At 43.8% G+C, this 18,563-nt stretch overlaps 1 protein-coding gene across 1 annotated transcript in view; it reads right to left on the bottom strand.

Moving 5' to 3' along the window:
* Positions 1 to 18,472, bottom strand: part of MVK (mevalonate kinase) — a 24,180-nt gene extending 5,708 nt beyond the window's left edge. Inside the window, exons 1-10 of the mRNA XM_018560543.1 lie at positions 18,430 to 18,472; positions 14,898 to 14,981; positions 13,379 to 13,526; positions 12,749 to 12,773; positions 8,585 to 8,698; positions 6,516 to 6,671; positions 6,163 to 6,266; positions 5,239 to 5,284; positions 2,468 to 2,558; positions 1,276 to 1,392 (exon numbers count right to left, since the gene is read on the bottom strand). Of these exons, the coding sequence (XP_018416045.1) occupies positions 1,276 to 1,392; positions 2,468 to 2,558; positions 5,239 to 5,284; positions 6,163 to 6,266; positions 6,516 to 6,671; positions 8,585 to 8,698; positions 12,749 to 12,773; positions 13,379 to 13,526; positions 14,898 to 14,969 (873 nt within the window). The 5' untranslated portion in view covers positions 14,970 to 14,981; positions 18,430 to 18,472. The remainder of the gene's footprint in view (positions 1 to 1,275; positions 1,393 to 2,467; positions 2,559 to 5,238; positions 5,285 to 6,162; positions 6,267 to 6,515; positions 6,672 to 8,584; positions 8,699 to 12,748; positions 12,774 to 13,378; positions 13,527 to 14,897; positions 14,982 to 18,429) is intronic.
* Between the last annotated feature and the right edge of the window lie 91 nt (positions 18,473 to 18,563).

The following is an 18,563-nucleotide window of genomic DNA, read 5'->3' as shown; positions in this document are numbered from 1 at the left end:
CCTGTCCTGCATCAAGAAGGGAATGTTTTGCAGGGATAAGTCTATAATTTTGCCACTTTACACATCACTGGTTCGGCCTCACCTGGAGTATGCGGTGCAGTTTTGGGCACCGCTACAACGAGGGGATGTCCTTGAACTGGAGAAAGTCCAGCGAAGGGCGACCAAACTCATCAAAGGGATGGAGGACCAGAGCTATGAGACACGGTTACTAAATTTAAATATGTTCACGCTGGAACTAAGGAGATTAAGGGGGGACATGATTTTCATGTACAAAATGTTCCATAGTCAAAGCAACAAACTCTTTACGATTAATTCCGTAACAAAGACTAGAGGCCACCACCTGAAACTGGTAGAAAAAAAATTCAAACACAAGGGGCGGAGGGGGTTCTTCTCAGTTCGCGCGGTTAGGGTCTGGAACTCGTTGCCACAAGCAGTGATTTCAGCTAATAGTGTGGAATCGTTCAAGAAGCTTTTGGACGATTTCCTGAGAAACGGTAATATACAGGGGTGCAAGTACTCCTAAAAACGAGATGACTCGGGGATCTTTACACACACACACAATAGGTTGGACTTGATGGACATGTGTCTTTATTCAACCTCAAATACTATGTAACTATGTAACTAGGAAAACTGCAACATTTCAAGGGTTGGCAGATGTCTTCTTAACAGCGTCAGGTGAGTAGACATCTTCCCATGCCAATGATGCTGGGAGGCACCCTGGATTATTGAGCATCTCGCCCGATGAGAAAAAAACAGCACACATGCAGCTAGCACTTTCCTTTCCCTTAAAGGAGAACTATGGGGTAAGCGTTTTCCCCATAGTTCTCCTAAGGGTCACGGGAGGACATAAACTAGTGTCCTCCCGTGACCCAAAGCTCAATATATCACGAGCTACAGCTCGCGGTATACTGAGACGCAGCAGCCGGGACGGATCCCGACATTACTGTCGAGAGCCACCCAGCTGCGCGATTGCGTTTCCTCTGGGTACTCCGGTTTCCTCCCACACTCCAAAGACGATTCCAGATGATTTATGAATAGATTTGTAATTATTGTGCTGTTTCCAGATATAGAAAACTGCAATAACACGTAGATTCGGACTTCATCTTAAGTAATCTCACATGCAATATACATCTGAGCCACTCTACAATGGTATACATGTCCTTTCCTTATATACACATTTCTACATGTAGCATTCTATTCAAGGTACAGAAACCATAATGATTTGTAGCCTACACAACATAAATGAAAACATTGCTATTCCTTTAGCTATATTACCTCTAACACTGAATACTGGTCCACAGACAATCCTGAAGATGATGTTTCTAAGATGCTCTGGCACTCCTGAGAAATTGCATTCATTGATGACAGGACTGGTTCTATAATATCTGGATACTGTAAGACAAACAAATTGCACAATGTGGTTATTATACAAGATACTAACGACAATTTACCACTTCATTAAAACCATTGTAAACTCAAGAACACTGAAAAATATTTTCATTTAAAAAAAAATTATATATATATATATTTTCCCTACGTTATGTTAAAAACATTTTTTCTTACCAATATTTTTGGTAAAACATAAGAGACAGGGTTACGTTGGGTAAATAGACACCAAACATGTCATGCCTTAAAATTGTGTGATTGGCCATAGGCGGTTCTTTAAATGCTTTTACTGCTCATCAGTTTAGTGTCATCAATGATTAATGGCCCTAAAATTATTGCTCATGTGTACCGATCTCCCTTTGATCTCCTGTCACAGAGCAGCCGTGCCGGTCCCAGCCGCACCGGGCACAATGTATCTCGGGACCGGCAAAGGCACTGACAACGGTGGCTGCGGTAAAAACGCAGCCAATACAAGGGTTCGGGCGTCTCCAGAGATGCCCGATCGCTTGAATGTAAAGCTCCCAGCCAGCCGTTTAATTAAAACGGCCAGCTGGGTATGTATGTATAGACACACACACACACACACACACACACACACACACACACACAGGTATGTATGTATAGACACACACACCTTTTAACAGATTTAACAGATTCAAAGTGACTAAATTACAGAACATATTGGAGGGAAATCTCTTGAATGGAACAAAAAGTGACGTGGGTTTTAACCCTTTGATAATCCATCCATTATAAACAGAAAAAAAAAAAGATTTGACTTAGGTTAGTTTGTCTAAATAGACATTTAAATTTTTGGTAAGTGAAATTCCAGTGGTAACATCTTAGTATCCGAGTTCCCAGCTATTTGCTGCAAAATTGCAAAGAAGTCTTACACACCCTATTACAGGGGTGGCCAATCCATTTTCTTAAGAGGCCTCATGAGAAAGTGGGACTGTTGTGGAGGGCCAAAGCATTTGAATGGCACCCCAAAGACACCTCCCGGCCTCAATGCGATCAACCACGCTGCAACACATAGCACCGTAATACTGTGCAGTTGAAAAGTAGGGCATGCAACGCTACGCACCTTGAGTAGCTTATCTTTCACTCCTGCCACCAGGATCTTTGTGCTGCGTGGAACTCTTGTGTTGGTGAGCAAAATCTGTAGCAACGGTACCCTGGAAAGAGGCCACAATATATTATAATGAGTCCCCTCTAACATTTCAGCAACCCGCTGCAAAACAGAAAGAATGTTTCTCTAATAGGGAATGCAGAATTAAAATGGATTCATGACACATCCACCTAGAAATAGATACCTGTATATTTTATTATAAACAAACTGACTTGCTTTGGGCTTATATAGACATAGGGGTCTATTCACTAAGCTGCCGTAGGCAGCCGAGTGAATGACCGACCTGAAGCGAAGTGACCCGAACGCTGTTTGGCTATTAACTTCAAACTGGTACGTCTGATTTCAGCCGTATATAGGCTGAAATCAGCCGTACATCGGGTGGCTTCGGGTCGGCCGAACATGCACAGCATGTTCAGCCGACCCGAAGTGCAGAAGGAGTTCGACTCAGCCGATCCGACATCTGGATCGGCTAAGCCGAACCTCCGGCAGGCTAGTCGCTGCTGTTTGATCTATTCTTATAGATGCCGAACAGCAGTGAGTGAATAGCCGAGTTAAAAATGTAGAAAAAAATAAATAGAAAACGATTGTGCGGAGCTAGCAGTGACATTTTCGGCATAGGAATACATTGCTAGATTCCTATTGGCTATTTCAATTTGCAATAGCAAACTAGCTATTGCACCCGCCCTCTGCTGTTGTCAATCACAAGTGGGGACCTGATGGAGAACTGCAGCAGTGGGCGAGTGCTATAGCTAGTTTGCTATTGGCTATTGCAAGTTGAAATAGCCAATAGGAATCTAGCAATGCATTCCTATGGTGAAAAATATATTTATTTATTTTTTATTCTGACGACAGCCCACGAAGGATCAGCCGAAGCTACGGCTAGATCCTTCGGCTGCTTCGTGAATAGACCCCATAATTTTTACAGAAACTTAAGAGTAGTGAACACTGAAAAGGTGAAGCTGGCCATACACCGGTAGATTTTTGTGTCAACATTTATACAAAAAAAAAATCTCTGTAGAACATCCGATAATGCCATCAGAGACTTGACTAATGTACTTCGACATTTTGTTTGATCTTAACAATCAATTTTAGAAATGAATGGAGTTTCTCAAATGAAAACCACATTCACTGTTAGAATTTCGTTTGTTTGAGAAAGTTTTTTCCATCCTGCTCCTTTGATTTCTTTTTTTTATCACTACAGTCTAAGAAAATCAAGCAAACATTTTGAAAACAAATTTATTCAAACAAAATTCTGCTGGTATATGGCCAGCTTTAGCATACAACTCAACAGCCAAGAGGGCCCTTAGTGTGGGTGGCGAGCTTACATATTTTGGCCAAAATACAAACTTAAAAGGAGAACTATGGGGTCAGTGTTTTTCCCCATAGTTCTCCTTAGGGTAACGGGAGGACACAAACTAGCGTCCTCCCGTTACCCTAAGCTCAGTATACCGCGAGCTGTATACTGAGACGCGGCAGCCGGAGCGGATTCCGACGTAGATGACGGGATCCGCCCAGCTGCGAGTGACAGCTGGCTCTGCCTATCTAGAGGCAGAGCCAGCTGTACCCGCCCCCTCCCCGTCCGTTCCGCCAGTCAGCGCTGGCAGATCGGAGCAGGGAATTCAGCCCCTCCCCCCGTCACGGCAGAGAGCCGTGACAGGATCAAGAGGTGAGCGAACCTGGTATGTGTGAGCGAACCTGATCTACTGAGCCGACCTGTGACAGTCTCATTGTCACAGGTCGGCTAGAACTATGAGGTGAGGGGAAATCACTCATCTCATAGTTCTCCTTTAATTCCCAGTTTGTATACTGCACGTTGCTGTGAGCAAGGACAGAATTACCTGGGTGTGCTCTGGGGCCAAGCTCAGGTAACCCATAAAAAAAGAAATATCAATTTTTTTTACTTTGTGAACAAAGTGCAAAAGAAACTAAACTCAAGGCTGTGGTAGATTCAAAGTTTGGCTTGCCCCTTTCCACAACCCTCACCATGCTGCTGGCCAAAGGGGCTAGCCATTATAGTGATGGACCAACAGGAAGGAGCAGGCTAGTCCTCCTACAGCAGGGATGGCCAAACTCCAGCCCTCCAGCTGTGGTGAAACTACAAATCCCATGAAGCATCTCTCTCCGGGAGTCATGCCTGTGGCTGTGAGAATCTTGCAAAGCCTCATGGAATTCGTAGTTCCACCATAGCTGGAGGGCCGCAGTTTGGCCATCCCTGTCCTACAGGAAACACCCAAGCTTTCAGATGAGGGTGCCATGGGTTTTAGGGCTCTCACAACACTCTGACAGACTTATATTTAAAAAAAAAGGATGTGGCCAATTTAAACAATGGCTGTACGCATATAATACTGACATTTGAGAATACTGGATGGATCTCTTGTATTGGATCTCTTGCTAGTAGTTGCTAGCAAGTATAACGTGCTGTTTTCTATTGCTTATGCCGTAGCCATCAAGAAAATAAATTGAAAGAAATTAACAGGTGTACTTCAAAGCTGAACTCAGGCAAATATATAAAAACACCCACTATTCCAGTTATATATTATACATACTGTACATAGCTGGAGTTCAGCTTTAAGGTATCAGGTTGGCCTTCAGGATTGTAAGCTCTGCAGCCTTACTTCATTTTACATTGCATGTCCCGCAATTTATCTGTTGCATTCAGTCTATGAACTGTTCTCACAGATAACACTAACCAAGTGGAGATGAAACAGCTAGTATAAAATATATACCTCTTCATTGGCGTTATTTGTCCAGCTTGATACCGTAAAGCACCACCTGAAGGAAGCAAATCAAATTGTTAGCGAAACGCTAATCAGGCAAAAAGCCAAATCCGACATAAGGATACATATTCTCTTGCATAGTCAGAGTATCCTGGCCCCGTCCTAGAACAATATTTTAAAACAATAGCATATTACAGATTTACAGATTTGGCAGTAATACAGGTCTGGAGAAATCCCAGGAGCCAGGTAGGCGATGATCCTTACAAATTACAACTGGTAGCTAACTTTTGAGGTTATCTCGAGTTGTTGTCAATGGACCTGGCTCCTAAGAAAATTCTGCTTACTCTTGGACTGGACAGACTGGCTCCTGAATTTCATATCAATTTCTCCACCTCTGCAGTAGTATATAAGTAGTATATAAATATTACATTGTATTCCTGTTCATGTAGTACTCACATTCCAGATCATTGAAAACTTGAGGAACCAGAGAAGGTGTAGCAAGCTGAAGTCAGTTCCGTTACAATTGTTTCCCACAGCTGTTTCCATAAAGGAGTTCACAATTTAAAGTCCCAACCACAGTTATATACATGCATACCAGTAGAAACCCATACATACATTGGGGGAAGGCATTGAAACTCACTGCAGACAGTATCCTGGGTGGGAATTGTGCTCAGGGCCCTACAGCTGCTATGTAAGAGTACTAGGAAGATGTATAACACACAACCATGTAGTCTGAAATTCAAAATGCACTGGGTGTTTCTCTTCACGCAGCACATAAACTAAGCATACAGTCACCATAGAGATTTGAACAAAGAGTGGTGACCCCATAGTTGTTGATTTACACTGTAGCCACAAAGAACATCACATGTGTGGTCTTACCCTTAGACCATGCAAGCCAGCCTACTGTCTGGACTTCTGAACACAGCTACTTACCTAATGTTGCCACAGCATTGTCTACTCCAGATGGATTCCCATGGATGACCTTTTCCCCCTGAAAAGCCCAACTGTTAATGAGTTTTAACTCAGTCTCTGTCCACCTATCAAAAATATCAAGTTTTAGAAATAACCAAGTTAGTAAGTTGATTAACACCGATAATAAATCTCCCAGCCTATATAAAACATATACATTAAATTATAAGATGAGAGTGCATAAAAACAATGTCAGTAATCCAATTGATATTTTATACATCAATATTGGGAGTCACACTGAAAAATAACAAGTAATGTGGAACTACACTATAAAATATCCTATTCAAAACCACATTGCAACAAAACAAATTCCATACCCGACATCTTCTGTGCCTTCTTGAACTGGCCACGGAATCCTTCCAGAGACGGTTAACAAGGCAGCTGCCAGACACACAGAATAAGCAGCGCTAGACCCCAAACCAGCTCCTGGAGGCAGCTGGGACCAAACTACGATGTTCAACGCTTTGAGATCTCTAGATCAAACATAACAGGGCAGAAGTCATTAGATAATACTGCTAAAGGCAAGCAAAGTATAACTTTTATGCTTAGATGGTATTAAAGGAATTAAAATGCACTCTGACCAAATCAGTGCGTAGCACAGTCGCATTAAAAGCTATTCTTCATAAATGAAGAACTAATGTACAATTCTAGACTCAGAGGGTATGCTAATTAAAGTTGCGACTATAGTTATGCTTTAGAATGTATGTCCAGCCAAAACTATTTTTGGTTAATTCTGTATAGAGTGGGGACGGGTTAGAACCCATGTCAGGATTTTACTGCCATCTGTGAGTTACACAGAATTTTCCTTCAGTTCCTGTTCTGCTGACATTTTACCAGAAAGGAAGTGAGGGAAACTCTACAACAGCAACAAAGACAGAAATATCAATGCATTTCTTTAGTACAGTAAGGGAAGGCTAGAACCTCTGTAAGATTTTATTTCTGTCTCTGTACCTGTTGCAGATTTTGCCTTACTTCCTGGGAAACCGTTGTCAGCAGGACAGGATGTGAGGGTAAATCTCTTTAATGGAGCATCAGATAGCAGTAAAAACTCAGCAGGTGTTCTAATCTTTTCCACTCTATCCAACCTAGAAAAAAAGAAAACATTTTTGCCTTGACATACATGGCTGTTTCTTCCAGGTTCTTGCAGCCGTCACCTTGATAACGTGCTGTAGCCTATGCTTGTCATCAGGGGGCCACCTGCGATAACCAAGAAGAACCAGCCAGCCAGCCCCCTGATGATGCACTGGGGAATATGCACAGCAGAGTACTCAGAGTCCTCCTGGGATGTGTGTGTGAGTATCCCAGGAGGTTGTGGCCAACTGAAACAGCATTCAGGCCTAGCAGAGAATAAACGGAAGTGGAGGAAGGGCTCCCCAAAGAAGATAATAAAAAATACATGAATTAAAAAAGTCTATTTCGAATAGTAGAGGGGGGTAGGGGTGAGATGCCAGAAAGTGGATGGGGCGGGTAAAGGTGTGCTTTGAAGTAGCTAGACACATCTCGATCTTTGGAACCAATGTGACCTATTTAAAGTGACAGTAAACCCTCAGATTTTTTAACATAAACCAATACTGTAATCTGCGCCTTACTGTAATCCATGGTTGTTTCCCTTCTCTTTGCTGCTCTTCCTTTTAAATCCTCATGTCTTCTCATGCTTGGGAAGAACTTCCCTTTTCAGCTCAGGGCCTCTTCCTGTAGTGCTAGCTCAGGTTTCAAGCCTATAGAAACGTATACACAGACACCGTGTATCCATTCCTGAGACAAGGCAGTCTGCTGCAAAACAGAAGTTCTGCAGAGCATGAGAAGAGATACAGATTTAAAAGGAAGAGCAGCAAAGAGAAGGGAAACTACCATGGATTACCGTAAGGCACACATTACAGTATTGTTTTATGTTAAAAAAATCTGAGGGTTTAATGTCACTTTAAGCACTACTTTCATCAATTGGGACGAGGAAGAACTCAATATTGTACTCAAAGATTTTCCATCACTATGATTCTCTAGCTGTCAAATGAATAATTCTCTCACTCCATACGCACCAAAACCTTAGATACGGTGGGGAGAGACGTCTGACAAGACATTATCTACCTGTGTGGTCTTATTGTCAGCAGTTGATGCTACTTTATTGTAATAACAACACTGTTTGTGGTTTTTCTGTGCTTTTTATCAGTAAATCTATCCAGCTACAGGATTAATCAGCAACATTGGCTGAAGACATCCTTGATCATGCTGGTGGCGTTCCTACAGCATCATGTTACACAGTCAAAATTATCAAGAAATTTGAGAAATATGTGACAGTAACTTGGCACATAAAACACTACTCTTTAGTGGCTGTTCAGGATATTTAAATAGCTCTAGCGGAAATATTTATATGACATATGTCGCTCACCGCCCGCAGATGGAAAGGTAGAGGTGAAGAAAGGCCAGGACAGCAAGATGTTCAGTGTCTTTAGATCCATCAGGAAAACCTGCAAATTGCTTTAGTAAATCCAGCTGTTCTAAACTTGGACTCCTAGTCACCGAAATATACCTTCAGATCATGAGTTGTGTGCAAATTAAAACCAGCCCCAGCTAAAACTTGTTTTGTTTTTATTTCAATAGGGTAGGAAAAGGTTAGAAATTCTGTAGGATTTTATTACTGTCCAACAGGGAGATTTTCCCCTCACTTTTTATCCTTGTGACATCAAGCATGAAAGGAGGAAGAAAGGGAGAGAAGGATGCCCAGTAATAAAAACCTCACTTAAAGCCTAACCTTTCCCAATTCTGTTATAAAAGTGGTCGTCTCTGCCACTATTGGAGGTATTTCCCATCCCCTCCTGTGCGTCCAGCCCAAACTTACCAGGTCAGGAATATAGGGGGCAGTAATAAAAACGTGATAGAGGTTCTAACATTTCTAACTGTGTCCCTAACAAAAACAGAGTGTCTAGAGTTGGGTTTTAATCAGCCACTGTCCTTAAAAAGTGAGCAGTTTAAAAAGGAGAACTATGGGTTTAAGGCTTTTCCCCATAGTTCTCCTTACGGTAATGGGAGGACACAAACTAGCGTCCTCCCGTCACCCTAAGCTCAGTATACCGTGAGCTACAGCTCGCGGTGTACTGAGACGCCACAGTATACCACGAGCTACTGCTTGCGGTATACTGAGACGCCACAGCTGAAGCGGATCCCGACAATTATGTCTGGATCCGCCCAACTGCGTGAGTGACAGCTGACTCTGCCTATCTAGAGGCAGAGCCAGCTGTACCCGCCCCCTACCCCGTCCGTTCCGCCAGTCAGCGCTGGCGGATCGCAGCGGGGAGGGGGGAATCCAGCCCCTCCCCTGTCATGGCAGAGAGCTGTGACAGGATCGGGAGGTGAGCGAACGCCGGTATGTGTTCGCTCACCTCCCGATCTACTGAGCCGGCCTGTGACAGTCTCATTGTCACAGGTCGGCTAGAACTATGAGGTGAGTGAAAAGCACTCACCTCATAGTTCTCCTTTAATGTCCATACAGACATAAATATACACATTGGAGGTGATCTGACTGACAGCAGAATTAATCTACTACTCCCCAGAGGAAATCCTGGCAAACCGGAGAACATATGTGTGAGGGCAAAAGTGTCCCTGCTAAGAACCAATCCTGGGACTCTGGAGCTACAAGAGCTCAGTTCTTGCCTCTAAGCCAGGGGTGGAAAAATAAATAAATACACTATATTGCCAAAAGTATAGGGGCATCCCTCCAAATCATTGGATTCAGGTGTTCCAATCACCTCCATGGCCACAGGTGTATAAAATAAAGCACCTAGGCATGCAGACTGCTTCTACAAACATTTGTGAAAGAATGGGTCGCTCTCAGGAGCTCAGTGAATTCAAGTGTGGTACCGTGATAGGTTGCCACCTGTGCAATAAGTTCATCCGTGAAATTTCCTTGCTAATAAATATTCCACGGTCAACTGTTAGTGGTATTAAAACAAAGTGGAAGCAACTGGGAACAACAGCAACTTAGCCATGCAGTGGTAGGCCACGTAAAATGACAGAGCGGGGTCAGCGCATGCTGAAGCGCACAGTGCGCAGAAGTCGCCAACTGTCTGCAGAGTCGATAGCTACAGACTTCCAAACTTCATGTGGCCTTCAGATTGGCACAACTACAGTGTGTAGAGAGCTTCATGAAATGTGTTTACATGGCCGAGCAGCTGTATCCAAGTCTTACATCACCAAGTGCAATGCAAAGCGTCGGATGCAGTGGTGTAAAGCACGCCGCCACTGGACTCTAGAGAAGTGGAGATGCGTTCTCTGGAGTGACGAATCACGCTTCTCTGTCTGGCAATCCGATGGACGTGTCTGGGTTTGGCGGGTTGCCAGAAGAATGGTACTTGCCTGACTGCATTGTGCCAAGTGTAAAGTTTGGTGATGGGGGCATTATGGTGTGGGGTTGTTTTTCAGGGGTTAGGCTTGGCCCTAGTTCCAGTGAAGGGAACTCTTAAGGCATCGGCATACCAATACATGTTGGACAATTTCATGCTGCCAACTTCGTGGGAACAGTTTGGGGATGGTTCCTTCCTGTTCCAACATGACTGCGCACCAGTGCACAAAAGCAAGGTCCATAAAGATATGGATGAGCAAGTTTGGGGTGGGGGAACTTGACTGGCCTGCACAGAGTCCTGACCTCAACCCGATAGAACACCTTTGGGATGAATTAGAGCGGAGACTGCGAGCCAGGCCTTCTCGTCCAACATCAGTACCTGACCTCACAAATGCGCTTCCGGAAGAATGGTCAAACATTCCTATAGACACACTCCTAAACCTTGTGGACGCCTTCACAGAAGAGTTGAAGCTGTCATAGCGGCAAAGAGTGGGCCAACTCAATATTGAACTCTACGGACTAAGACTGGGATGCCATTAAAGTTCATGTGCGTGTAAAGGCAGGCATTCCAATACTTTTGGCAACATAGTGTATATAATTCAGGAGCCAGCTTGTCCAATCCAGGAGCTAGCAGGATGGGTTTTTTTAGGAGCCAACTCTATTGACATTGAAAACCTCAATGTCAATGTAGCTCCATTGAAAACCTCAAACTAGGTATGCATCGATACACATACTAATTTCAGTACAGATACTGGGCATTTTCATGAGTACTCATGAAAATGTCCCGATACCCAATACTATACTATACTATTATTCTGCATTGCTGTATAATATATTGCTGGGATTTCTAGTCCTCTATAGCTGATGGTATTATTCTGCATTGCTGTATAATGTATTGCTGGGATTTGTAGTCCTCTATAGCTGGTGCCATTCTGCACTGCTGTATAATGTATTGGTGAGATTTGTAGTCCTCTATTGCTGATGGCATTCTGCATTGCTGTATAATGTATTGCCAAGATTTGTATTCCCTCTACAGCTGGGAATCAGTGGCAGAACTACCAGGGTTGCAGCAGTCCCTGGCGCTCCACCACTGTCCTAAAATCATTAGTCTGTATGGTTTAAGAAAAACTGTCACATGACACTAAAAAAAAAGTATTGGTACTCTTACTCGGTCTGGAGAAAATGGTGTCAGTGCATCCCTACCTCAAACGTTAGGAGCCAGCTGCAATTTTTAAGGAACATTGGCTACCTGGCTACTGGGATTTGTCCAGCCCTGCTCTAAGCCACCATTCTTAATAAAAGTACATACAAAACAATCACATTACAGCAATAGGCTTATTTTACGATAGGGTGTACAGAGCAAATAAACCTTCTAACAACATCAATCAGCCAGCCAGTTCACTAAAAATTAGTGATGGAAGATGTCCTACAAGTTCGGAATACAATAATTTATCTTTTTTTTAAATTTTAGTTCAGGACCGAGAGGATGTAAATCCCTGCAGCAACATCTCTTCTAAACCCTCTGAGGCACCTGACTTGACATGTCCATTGTACATAGTCTGGGTATGATTCCGGGATAACAACAGGGATACAGAGGGAGATGTAGCGGAACAGAATGTTAATACCACTATATGATGGGGTATTCCTATCATATTGTGTTTATGTAGGGGACACTGCAGCTATTATCTGTGCAGGCTTTGACTGCCCTTGCTCATGAATATAGCCTATACAATTCACAGCAAAATAAACTATGCTGACTCAAAAATACACTGAGAAAACACTCTCCAACCATGACAGCAACATTTCTCTATTAAAATGGGTTTTTAAGAACCGCTCTGAGCAAAATTTACAACTGAGCATTGAAGGAAGGGATGCACCGATACTAGTATTGGTGCTGATACCGAGTATTTGGGCGAGTACTCGTACTCACCCGAATGCTCCAATGTCTAGCCCGATAGCCGAACATCCGGTATCAGGAACCTGGGCAGAGAGTCATTGCATGCCGCCCGGCTTCCTGATTGACTTGGTGACGAGCAAGCATAGAGACGGCTTCCCTGCTGATTGGGAAGCCAGGTGGAGGGTCATTACACGTCACCTGGCTTTCTTAATGGGACTTCCGGTATCGGCGAGTACCAAAAATATAAATATCGGTACTCGTACTTGATACAGAAAAACCGGTATCGGTGCATCCCTAATTAAAAGGTGCTGTCAGACATGATATGATAGTTGTCTGCATGGCCTGAAAATTATCATATCAGGCAACAATACCATGTCTACTACAGGAGGTTCTAGGCCTACTTTAACTGGCCATCATTGAAGGAACGTTGATCGGACAAGTTATAAAATTTGTTCTGAAAATCTTTGTTTCCCCAGTAGGCCAGCACTGGCCCCTGTTTGCTGCTCCCCTCTCTGCCATTCATATAAATATATATATAAACTTGTAAGGCTGGCAGACTTTGCCCTGAGGGAAGCTGAACCATGCTTCCCCAAATGGCCCTGGCAAGTCAATTGGCAGCTTAAGACATGGACTGTCTCCAGGACCCAGAAACTGTGTTCTTCCCTACCCTTGCCATGACAGGACATACTCTGCTATATGTTGTTTTATGTGCTTTTTTTATCTTTAATAAATGTCACTAACTACAGTGTATAAAGCTTGATTGAATACAGATTTTAACCAATAATTCCTTACTGCAAGAACATAGAAGATAATGCATCCATGAAGATATAAAAGGAGGGAGTTCTTAAAATAACCAGTCAATCCTCTCCATCAAGTGTTTGCAGTCGCATGCTACAGCTGTTGCTATGTACTGTATATAAACCCTTATCTGTGCTCATCAAACTCACCTTGGAAGCTAGGTAGCAAAGGCTGAAGCTGGCAGACATTCCAGGTCAGCTTAGTGCCAATATTTGGCAAGTTTATTAACACAGTAGAGTCCCTGCGATGTTGTACTTTAATGAACGTTCTTAAATTTAATCCCACTGCCAAAGCCACCTGTATGTGAGAAACATTTGCATTAAGTAACAGAACACATGACTGTCAACAGAAGAAATAATTAGGGATGCACCGATATATCGGCCACCGAAACATATTGTCCGAAAATGGCACTTTTGATATAATGTTGAAAGGCCTATTTTCTGGCCGATACAGCAGTGCATCCTATTCTCTCCTCCCCGCTGGGCGCTGCTCTGTGTCCCAGCGGGGAGGAGAGAAACTGTCGCAGGCGGCCGAGCGCTGCGGGAGGAGCGCTGTGAGCGGCCAGCATCTCTCCTCCCATACCGCTCAGCCTCCAGTCACAGATCAGAGGAGAACGGTGTGGGGGCGGAGACAGGCAGTCTTGTCACAGGAGGCTGAGCTCTCCTCCCGCACCGCTGTCAGAGAGGAGAGCGGTACAAACACTCAGCGATCACTGATCTCAGAGTGTTTGTACATAATTGAGGACAGAGTATGTTTACTATATCCTCCATTATGAATGAATGGGAAGTGATCTACATCACCTCCTGTTAATTCATGATTGTGGATATAGTAAACACACTTGGGGAATTTATCAAAACTGGAGCAGTTTCCCATGGCAACCAATCAGCTTCTCTCTTCAGTCTGTTCATTTAAGATTTGAAAATGAAAGAGAGAAGCTGATTGGTTGTCATGTACATCTGCTCCAGTTTCTGAGTACTCACTGCCTTGCTCAATTTACTCTAAACCAGCTGTATTAACTTCCAGATAACTTGATAGGTGCATTGGATTTACTGATTTACTTAATTTGACTTTGCATATTAATAAACCCCCACTTAAAAAAAGGCAATGCAATATTACATGCTTAACTGCAATACATTAGCGTGAGAAATCAATCCTGCTAGTTGGCATTGAGCTCCCAACACAGTAAGCAATCCATAGATGCGGTGGTTCCATTTGTTTTCCTGTTTTTCAGGCCAAGAACGTCTTAAGAAACAGAAAATACTGGAAGCAGAAATATTCTTATCTGCCTTCTAAGCAGTCTTCTGTAAACGAATTCCCATCACCATTGTAATGAAGCAGAATAGCTGAAGACCTATTTGTAGCCCAAATCAGGAGAGCATCTTGGGTGACAACCATGGAATCCCCCATAAATACAGTGGAGGGATGAGTATTGACACCCAGGGACAGGAAGTGTGTTATTTCCCGGGCAAATAAAGCAAAACAGCCTGGAAAAAAAATTAAAAGTAAGTCAGCCACCACATCTAAGGATTGGTAAGCTGCAATATATTAAACTTAAATATTACATATTTCTTGTTTCCAGCATAGCTTTAAACACATCCACTGCACATGCAACACACAGCATAGTAATAATAATAATAATAGTCTACTAATAGACATCATATACACTACCTTTCCATGGACTACCGCATGTTCACCATGTAAAATGACTTTTCCAGGGGCAGATATCAACTCTTTATCCATTGCTATGTAGTTCTGCCAAGAGAAAATATTCATATTCAAAGAACAGCCTGGAAAAGTAAATCTGAACTCTGGTCAGCTGATAAAAATCTCCTTTGGGTCCTGGCCCATATAGTAAGGTTCTAATGCTTGTCTTGTCTAGAGGGATATAAGGTTCACCATGCACATTACAATCTAACCGTACATTCTCTGTACAATCAACTTTAGATCTACCAAAACTATGTAATAGGAATACCTACTGAATCTATCCAATCAGACAGGCTTGTGCACTACATGGTAGTTGGTAGATCTAAAAGGAGATTGTACAATCAGATTGTAACATGTGGGGTGAGCTTTCAAGAAAGGAGTACTTACCTTGACCCTTGTTCCTCCAGCAGTCAGTATGCTCCTCTGCTTCCTCTCCAGACCTGGAATGTGGGCCCTCAATGTCCTCATATACACTGCTGAATTGCTGGTCCTGCTTACATGCAATGACGATGGTGAGGGGGGCGGCCACAAGACTGGAGCAGAGATGTGACTTCAGAGGGCTGGTAGACCAAAGGAGAAAATGCCTGCAGGACCAAGGTAACTACTTCTGTGTATTACATGCCCTATAGACTTAATAAAACACTCTTACTGTACATGGGTGGTGTTGGAACAGATAAAATTGACATCTATGATGCAGCTTTGATGCAAAGGTGTTCCTTGATATCCTGAACTGAATCAGCATGTGGCTGTGTGATACGCAAATGAGGACAATCAAAGGGTTCTTGGGGCAGGGACGCTGATGAATGAAAATTTGCTGGACTATCTTATCTCCTGGGACGAGCCCTACCCCTGCTGGTATTTACTGCCCACACCTGTGTAAGCAAGGCAGCATATATGTTGGGATGGGGGCAGGGGCATATGATGGAACCTTCTTCCTGTGTGATCATCTGCACAAACCTAGCTCACAAGCAGGAACCTAGCTCAAACCTAGGAAGCAGGAACCTAGCTCAAACCTAGCTCACAAGCAGGAACCTAGCTCAAACCTAGGAAGCAGGAACCTAGCTCAAACCTAGCTCACAAGCAGGAACAATGGTAACCTTGCTGACCTCTTGGACAAGACAAGTCTTTCTGGACTCTACAATCAAGAATGTGATTCGCTGAGACCTGCTGGAGAGGCGTGTTCTGAGCACAGAGAAAAACCCATGGCATTTGTGAATGAGAGAGAGAGAGAGAATGGTGGTTGCTAGCTGAAGGATCCTAACCTCAATTCCTATCCCTACTGACCCCCTCCAAATCCCCTCTCCATTTCTCTTAATTGTATTTAGAATGTATGTATATCCCCTATTTGTAAATAAACCCAACACTTCTTTAGGATTCAGTTGTTCATCAGTCATTTAAGACACCCCCAAAGCAGAGCACCTTCTACAGGTGGCTGCCAAAAGGGTTTTTTTTTTAATCAGCTGACTGGAGATTGGAAGACATTTGGAAATTAACTCATTATAATATGTCACTGGTATGTTCATGACTAATACCTTATTAACCACATTTACATTGCCTGTCACATGCAAGCATTAAATGATATTTCTAAGTAAGATGCAATAACTGCTAATGGAGTGACATCCTCCTTGTGCTAGAGTCCCACGGGTAGGCAACCTTGGCACTCCAGCTGTGGTGGAACTACAAGTCCCATGAGGCATTGCAAGACTCTGACAGTCACAGGTATAGCTCCCAGATGCATGGTGGGATTTGTAGTTTTACCCCAGCTGGAGTGCTGATGTTGCCTACTCCTGTGCTGGACTGAGAGTATTTTCAACATTAGAGTTTATTTAGATATCATGAAAAGTCAAGGTGTTGCGGGTACTCTGATAGGCTGAGAGGGTATCAATAAAATGTTTCAGTCTGCTGCTCAGGTACAGAGCTGCTGCATTCCAGTTTGAAGCTTATGAACACCTGTGATGAAAGAAGTATGCAGCTGCCATTGCTGGCCTCTTTCTGAAAATGCTCATTGCCTGGCTGTGTCCAGGGGCGATCTTCTGTCCCTACCTACAGGTACGGTAATCAGTGTATTTTTGATGACATCTGCACAGCGAATGTCATTGGTCTGTACAGGCTGAGCGGCAACAGCTATTCCCATATATAGTCCATATACCCACCACACTCAGTTCCCGCTATTCTAATATGATAAGATGGGTGCTGCGGTTGTCGGCGGATGGCAAACACCTTGTCATATGAACAAAAGCATGGACACCGGCACACCAATAGCTGATTAAGTACGTCTATTTATTAACGTGCATGTTGCATAGCAAATACACTTATAGGTTAGGACTTTTCCCCATAGTTCTCCTAAGGGTAACGGGAGTACAAAAAATAGCGTCCTCCCGTCACCCAAAGCTCAGTATACTGAGACGTCGCAGCCGGAATGGATCCCGACAATTCTGTCTGGATCCACCCAGCTGCGTGAGTGACAGCTGGCTCTGCCTATCTAGAGGCAGAGCCAGCTGTGCCCGCCCTATCCCCCGTCCGTTCCGCCAGTCAGCACTAGAGGATCGGACAGGGGAGGGGGGAATCCCTGCAGGGAGCCGTGAGTGACAGTCACGGCTCTCTGCAGTGACAGGATCGAGAAGTGAGCGAGCGCCGGTATGTGTTCGCTCACTTCTCGATCGACTGAGCCGACCTGTGACAGTTTCATTGTCAGAGGTCGGCTCAAATTATGAGGCTGAGTGAAAATCAATAGCCTCATAATTCTCCTTTAATGCAACGTTTCGGGGTCACAAAGGATCCCCTTCATCAAGCAGAAACAAGTGAGGAACACTTGATCAGAAGTGTAAATGAGGCCTAAGTGAACCAGAAACCATTAGAGACAAAGCCATCAACATTACTACCAGGGAACTAGCCCCCTTAAAAGATGAGCAATGGCAGCCTACAGAATGCATTCATGACAGGTGTAACGTAAACCAGGGGTGGGCAAACGCCGGCCCTCCAGCTTTTGTGAACTACAAATCCCATGAGGCATTGCACGATTCTCACAGCCACGACTCCCAGAGACAGATGTATGATAGGATTAGTAGTTTCATCACAGCTGGAGGGCCAGAGTTTGCCCACCCCTGATGTAAACCTTTACTAGCATGCCTCTTACTAAGATGAATTCATGACAAAAACAATAGGCACCTTAAGGTTCCTGATCACCACTTTTGCTGCCGGTCCCCCTGCACCCCAAGAGTTTTACAACTTTCTAATGACAAGTATTCACATCCCTGACCTTATAATGGGTCGCTCAGGCACCCAATGCTGCATCCTGGGATGGGGTAGGGGAATGGCTCGGTGTGTAAGGACAGCAGCAGGATTTGTAGCACACTGAAGGCACAATGGTGTTATTCAGTGCGGAATTCCTCCTGAATGTGGGTTGCCAGGCCAGCAGAGATGACTTTCATTCTACTTACACCAGGTGGAGTTCTAGGCATGCTGCTGTAAGGTAAAGGGAATCCAGACGCTTTACCTGGAAATCCTGCTGTCACTTTACTTCGGGTTCCATACACTTCCACTGCGATCAATGAACTCCACAGTCTACACATGTCTACACCAATCATCATTTGTACAGCCCAGCCATCTCTAACCAATCGGATCTAGCAG

This window comes from Nanorana parkeri, unplaced genomic scaffold (assembly GCF_000935625.1).
Source record: "Nanorana parkeri isolate BGI_ZX_2015 unplaced genomic scaffold, ASM93562v1 scaffold18, whole genome shotgun sequence".
Lineage (NCBI taxonomy): Eukaryota > Metazoa > Chordata > Amphibia > Anura > Dicroglossidae > Nanorana > Nanorana parkeri.
This window is presented reverse-complemented; position numbering and strand designations above follow the sequence as displayed.